This window comes from Zosterops lateralis, assembly GCF_965231275.1.
Source record: "Zosterops lateralis genome assembly, chromosome: 6".
NCBI lineage: Eukaryota > Metazoa > Chordata > Aves > Passeriformes > Zosteropidae > Zosterops > Zosterops lateralis.
In genome coordinates, this window is record NC_139761.1 from 14,110,110 (window position 1) to 14,117,528 (window position 7,419).

The 7,419-nt window shown below is 36.7% G+C and overlaps 1 protein-coding gene across 3 annotated transcripts in view; it reads right to left on the reverse strand.

Moving 5' to 3' along the window:
- Positions 1 to 292: 292 nt before the first annotated feature.
- The window catches only part of BDKRB1 (bradykinin receptor B1), a 29,865-nt gene continuing 22,738 nt past the window's right edge, over positions 293 to 7,419 (reverse strand). Inside the window, exons 1-2 of one of the 3 annotated variants that reach the window (XM_083862875.1) lie at positions 4,799 to 5,250; positions 293 to 2,218 (exon numbers count right to left, since the gene is read on the reverse strand). In XM_083862875.1, coding sequence (XP_083719001.1) covers positions 1,080 to 2,165 — 1,086 coding nt within the window. In that variant the 5' untranslated portion in view covers positions 2,166 to 2,218; positions 4,799 to 5,250 and the 3' untranslated portion in view covers positions 293 to 1,079. Of the gene's footprint in view, positions 2,219 to 4,798; positions 5,251 to 7,419 lie in introns of those variants that run through there. The other 2 variants (XM_083862873.1, XM_083862874.1) reach the window with 2 other exon arrangements.

Here is a 7,419-nt window from a genome sequence, read left to right on the forward strand (position 1 = left end):
CTGGCTGAAGAGGCTGCAGTATCTTCTTCCATGTCTGTACATACACATCATTTGAGAGTTATGGAAACAAATATCACTTGCCTTACATCTACTGTGCCACTGTGGCTGTGATGGGAAAGAAGTATTCTTCTACTACCTGAGTTTGTCTTCTAGTAGCAACAAGGATTTTTAATCACAGAACTATATATTTGCTCTTCCCCAAAGGAAAAGAGGGAAAGAGACAAAATATAAAAAAAAAAATTAAAAAAAGAAAGAACAAGACTATGAAGTAAGTTAAGATCTTACATAGTTTATTAATTTTTATTCATAAAAATATAAATATGTATCTGAGGATTTGCCTCAAAATCATACAGTATCAATGATATATTCACAAACAAAAAGGATCTTTACAGTACTTGATGAACAATTTTGTAATACTTTACTGGATCAGAAAAAGTCAGGTTTTGAGGAGGCTACTGTGTTACCTTGCTTTTTTTACATTTTATGTACACTTTCTTTGTGTTACATCATCTTGGACAATAGTTATTCACTGCATATAATTAAAGTGCACAAAAATTTTTAAATTCTCTGTATCTTACTGTGAACATGCAAACCAGTTAAAATATTGTTCAAAATAGCCAAAGTTATTCTATACCTGCCCAAAAGCATTTATCAGCCAAAGATTAAACTCGTATTTGCTCTGTAATACCTGCTGTAATTTTATGAATAGTGTTACAGGTGATATAGTAGTTGTCATCATAGATACAATGCAGCAAAATATTCAGCTGGCTTACGCAGAGAGACCAGATTTCTGGTATTTTGTCAAAAAGTTTTTCTTTTAAGCCACTGTTAATATGTAAGACAGGTTAGATAATTTGGTATAAAATTCTGGTATCACATGCTATGCATTTGGATGGATAACACAGAACTAGAAAAGCAAACCTGAGGAAAAATAAGCAATCAATTAAGTGATTCACTTTTATAGATAATTAGCTTGGTCTGTAAAGGCCAGATCAGAGCATTTCATATTAATTTTTAATGCCATTTACAGTGGCATAAAATCAGTTCTAATATCCAAATGAAGATGGAACTGAGAATCATTATGTTAAACTGCTTTTGACTGGAAACATGTTGAAATTTGAAGACATTTCTTTGAAAGATACCCATCTTGAAGGAAATCCACAGGGAATAAACTGTGAGAAAACTTCTGACGCCTTTTGCCTGAAGTATTTCCCAACAAAGACATAAATCACGGGGTTAACGCAGCTGTTGGTGGTAGCCAGCATATAAGCAAACTGCTCCCCAAAGTTGATCAGCTCCCCCCAGAAGCAGCCTTGGATCACTTCTGTACGGTATAATGTATCAAGGAATACAAAAAAATGGTGAGGAGTCCAGCAGAAAAGAAACATCAGTACCACAGTGAGGATCAGCCTGGTTGCCTTTGTGCCTCTGTGCCTCTTGCAACCCTTTGCCCTGAGTACTTTTCGTTCTCTTGCTGTTTTTTGTAGGGACCTAATGGTGGAGAAATTGAGGAAGATGATGGCTGTGGATGGCAACAGAAACCCCACCACGTTGGACACCAGGCTTTCAGCTGTTTCCCACGATGGAGAGGGGAAGTCCAAAACGCACGCTGAAATATTCAACTCGGGAAAGTATTTCACAGTCCGGAACGTGAAAGCTGGGATGCTGAGAAGGATGCAAAAGAACCAGATGAGCAAGCAGATCCCTTTGGTCATGGTTTTGCTCCATATCTCCCTGTGGTTCAAGGTGTGGACAAAAGTCAAGTAGCGGTCCATGCTGACGGCCACGAGCAGGTAGATGCTGGTGTACATGTTCAGGGTGATGGAGGTGCTGATGCTGCGGCACAGGAAACTGCCAAAGGGCCACTCAAACTCATTATTGATGTTCTCCGCCCAGAAAGGGAGGCACATGAGGAAGATAAGATCAGCAACAGCCAGATTTGTAAGGTAGATTTCAGCTATCTTCAGGGGGCCCTTGTGCAGTGAATAAATGAAGAGAACAAACACATTTCCAAGCATGCCAATAATACAGACAGTGTTGAGGTACTTGGGTACTATATAGTACACAATGTTCCACCACTCATCCAAGTCTGGGCAATCAATTGAGTTGCTCTGATTTCCACTCTGGTTTGAGGAGGAAATATTCAGTAGAGGAGTTTCAGTCATCTTTTAAAAATCTGTAAGAGAACAGGAGACATCTTTGAAATGAGAGAAAATGACTGCAAAAAAAAACCCAAAAAAAACCCCATAAAAATGTAAAAATTGCCTCCCACGAGTGGTGTAATAAACATTTAACTACTGAAAATTCTTTATTAGTCCTTACTGATTATTATAGGTTAGATCAATCCATACTTGATATGTGCAGCGTTTGGAAATGCCTCCAGAATCAGCAACGATAGAATTTCCTCTACATCCCATGAAGTTTCCTCTCCTTGCTTCCACTGTTTAAAGTGGCACAGAGGAAGGAAAGTGGCAAATTAATAGTTCTGTGCATCTCCTCCAGACTGATGACAGACACAGATATGGGAGAATTTAATCTCCCTAAGAGTAGGGGGAGTCATGCTGGTGACACAAAACCAGCTTTGCATCGTTCCCTGCCCTTACTCATATTTTCCATGCTATGTACATTACTATATTACTGTATTATATACTATATTATATATATATTAATATATAATTATATTCTGTTATCCTGCTGAAGCAGGATTATACCTGTTTCCCCGAACTGGGAAAGCTGCTCACTCTCTGTATGCGCCACTTGCTGCCTGAACTTTGCATTCTTTTGTTCTTTCTCAGTTCCTCCCACCCCGAACTTTGGGTTCAAAATTGCTGTTAGATTAGACTGCTTATTGCCTTCAAATGTCAGCAGTTGGAATAATAAAACATTGACTCCTCCAAAATACTACACTAAAAATCGTGCCTGGAGGGCAGGTCTCTGCAGCTTTAAATTTACAGCACTCCTCTCCAGCTCAAAAATTTCCAGTTCAGCTGCAGAGAGGTTGTCCCAGGCTGCAAAGTGTTTAGTCCACCATAGCATTGGCAATACCATTTTTTCTTTCTGGTAACTTTGTGTGAGATTGTGCAGAAGTAAGAACATGGGCAAAACCTTATCCCCCCATGAAAATCCACTGGACATTCTGTCAGAGATCCACTGTCAGAGCTGCCTCCTGCTTCATCCTTCCGGTGCTGCCGTGCTTGATGATAGTGCCTGGACCCTGGTTTTTGCAGGCATTCGGTCTCAGAACATCATGGTAGGCAAGTTATTATTGAGCCTGTTCTGCCATCTGACATTTCAGTATTTCATATGCAAGTTGAGCATGTCAATCACAAAGAAGAATGTATTTGAAAAAATCAGTATTTTGCAATCAGTCATTCTAAATGTTGACTTTCTGCTGCAGCTATTTAACTCTGCCCTTTCAGCTTCTGTATTTTACACCTGAGAGACAGCTAATGATGGAATTTCTGAAGAGAGAATTTAGGACCATCATTCATCTCTTTTACATATATGTACAGCCTCAGTGATGTCTGAATATGAACACCTTGCAGTACTTATTTTTTGGGATGCCTCTAGGAATAAGTTAAGTGTTAATATTCCACATCAGGCTATCTGGTAATAATGCACAGAACATTCTTCATCACTGCAGATTTAGGTGAGCAGCAAAGTTGTATCTGAGTCCATAAACTCACTCAAGCTGGCAGCCTTGATGGGGAACTGAGCTACAATTCAAGTTAGCATAGCTCCCTGGATTTCCTTCACAACAGTCTGACTGTTACCTAGTTCACAGACCTCTCATGCAAAGATAACTGGAGAGGATCTAAAACTACAGATAAAATACATATAGCAAATAAATGGCTGATCAGCATCAAAGAGACTCTTTCTGAGACAGCAGAAATCTAATGCTCTTATAGGAGGAGGCTGGCTAAGGCAAGAGAGAGCAATGGGAGAGAATCTGTCACTTTCTATTTCAAAAATAATGTAGAAAAAAGGTAACAGTTAAACCTAAATAGAATTATTTATTTTACTAAACATAGAATAAAAAGAAATGCTTATTGTCCTTGCTTGCCCTTTTCCCGACAACTTCTTGCTATCAGCTTATGCCAGTCACTTTGCACACTTCAGACATGATCTCTCAGCTGGAGCCACAAATTCATTCATGGTGGGCTCAGCTAAAAACATTAGGTAGTTTTATTTTTCATTGTTACTTAGATTTTATTCACAGCTAAATCCAAATTCTTTTTTGGCTAGCAATGGTACCTGAGGATTCTGCAGGGTTCTTAATTGCAAAAATTTCTTCAGAGTTTACTAATCAGTGTCTGAGTACTACCACAGGTTACAAGCCCTTTATAAATCTAGAGTTTCAAATGTTCTCTTGACAGAAAATGCACTTTGTTTTCCACAATTTCTGGAAGTATTTTGAAGTATTTACTGCTAATGGAAAATTAGCCACATTAATGGTTTTCAATTTCTGTCCTTAACACATTCCAGTCATTTTTCATACAAATAATTACATATTTTTCTTACTTGGAACTGATTTCTGATGAATTTTCATGCACTGTCCATCTATCACCCTTTTTACTATTGATACTCATTAGCCAGTTAGAGCAATTAAGTAAAATGGATCATGGCTTTACACATAAACTAATACTGACCTTCAGAATTACTTTTGTGGTGAAAAAGAAAGGGAAATTCTTACTAGACTGCAGAGATCAGAACAGAGAGCACAAAAGATTATTTTTTAGATAAAATATAGAATTGATTTTAATAAAAATAATACATTTTAAAAGATAAACATACTTACTCCTTGTCCTTCCTGGCAATTGAGACAAAGTTTCAAATTCAGAAACAGTTGATAAACAGCAGTACAGAGGTTACTGAGAGAATTCAAAGATGCATCCTGAGGCACAACTGAGTGACTGAGGGTTGTCCTGAGTGCTTGCTGGCCATACACCATGTGTGTGATGTTACATTTTGGAAGAAAGCCCCAGGATTTTTTTTTTTTTTTTTTTAAGTTTTCCAAATGTCAGCTGTAGTAATTTTCAAGACATGCGAAATATTTCATTCTCATTGTGAAATAATCCGAGTCTTATGTCATCACTCTTGTAATCCTTTGACCGCTAATTAAGGCTCTTTAATTGTCCTTGACAATTAAAAGTTCCATTGTGTGAATGTCTGTAAAAATAATAACTTCATTAACAGCTCTGAATTGCCTTCTCTGTGCCAATGCACACAGGGAGAAACTTAGATTTTTGTTGTGTTGAGAGCTCCTTTTCCTGCTGGTATGAGGGGAAACCATACCAAGGAGTTGGGGTAAAGCAGTACAGAGAGGTGGGAATGGCTGCTGAAATGTCAACCTTGCTAAACTCCATTTACACTCTTCTTGAAAAGCAGTGTTTTTTGCACCCCACTACAGGTGTCCAGGGTCCCCACTATAGGTGTCCAGGGCATGGATCTCTGTGAATATTACTTCTCAGTAATATTCATGATGGCTGCTGTATTTTCTTAGGCTTGCACCCAAATAGGCTTCTTATTTTTCTGATTACTTTCTGGGACCAACTAGCCTGAGAGTGTTTACTTATAAATTATTTTTATCTTTTTCACTCTGATTGTCCACTGATTAGAGCAATATTAAAAAAAGATAATATTTTGCACCTCAGACTTTATATGCAAGTCTGTCTAAAGTATAGTCATAGAAACAATATGGCTTTTCAATTAAAAAAAAAAAGAGAAATTATCAAGGGACTGGAATGCTATTTACTCACAGGAAGGCATTCTTCTCATTGGCTACTTAACAAACATATGCACCATCTATTTCAATTCTTATTCAATTGTGTCCATTTTTGTTTGATAAATAAGTTAAAGTGAAAAGGCAGGGAAGTCTGAATGGTGATACCTTATTATGAACTTCCCTATGAGGAAAAATACTTTTATTCCAAATTTTTATTCAGTAAAGGACAGTGTTATGCAAACAGTGCTCAAATTGATAAACAAAAAATGTTCTAGTTAACACCATCACAATGGAGAAAACTAAATGGCTCAAGATTTTTTTTTTAATAGGTTGTAAAATTTTAATTTCAGCAAAGACTTCACAACATGTAATTTGTGAATTGCACATTATGTAGGGAATCCTAACAAATGACAGGAGGAAAATCTTGAAACAACCCATCTCACACTGACTCATAAAGGTAAGTGCAATATGACAGGAGATCTTCGTCACAGACTTTCCAAAGCCTTCTCTTTGCTTACACTACTGCACTTCCGTGTTTAAGTTATTTTTTCCATAATGAAGAACATTTGAGCAATAACAAGAAGTTTGGAATTTGTCCTTGCTTGGACATGAATCTCTAGGATTTGCCAAGTTCCACATTTACTCAGAGACTAAAAATATAAAAAACTGTAGCTGCGTCTAAAATTTATACAATAAATAGCAAGTCTTAAAAAACTTCTCACATCGAAATGTGATCAAAATACTGGTTTTGCAAATCCAACTCCTCTTTGCAAATCAAGTTTCTTATTTTCTGTTGCTTTTCATTGCTATATTTGGAACATTTTTCAGTAATGGAGAGAGATTCAAAATTGGAAGTCTATGCATTTAGTAGAAAAAGTAAACAGGCACTGCAGTAGCTCCAGCATTTAAAGATCCTAGAACAAGTCTACAGAAGAAGCTGTAACTTTATACAGAAAGGGGATTTAATTTGTTATGTCTTTACAACTTCATTCCTCATTTCAACCTATAGAAAGTATATAAAGATCTGGTAACATTTCAGAGTTTCCACAGATGTAATGGACCATGAACTGAAGGAATGTGAAGGGTTAGTTTAAAAACATCTGTAAGAGTCAATAGTTAAGATTTTTTTCTAACATCAAAATAAAAAATGTGTCTATTAACACCTTCAGCTCAGGATACTCACAGCATGTTGGTTTATGTTTTAAGTCTGAATGATCTTCAGTCACACCATCTAGGCAGACTTTCCTGCAGAGAGTAAACATTTTCTAGAGCTGCATAAAAATTTACAAATGCTAACTGAGCCTCTCTGATCAGAATGATTTAACAAACACCTTGATGAACTTAGAGGTGACTCTTTGTTTAATTCTCACACACATTACAAGGTAGATAAACATCAAAAATACCAAAGGTCTCCAGAGTTATGGCTCTTGGTCCAACAGTTCAACCATTAAAAATCTTCTTTTTAAGATGGCTGCAGCCTTTAATGATTGGGACAAAATATCTTTTTTGATCAGTATGTTTTAATGATTTCCTTTTCTTTATTGAAATGTTTGGCAAATCAGCTTAATTATCTGCTATAACTGTTGATCTGTTCTGAAACAGCAGAAAAGGTTTTTGATAAGACTTTTTGATGTAAAACTCTTTGTTCAGCTTAGTTGGATTTCTTCACATATACTATAGAGATTGCTAAGGAG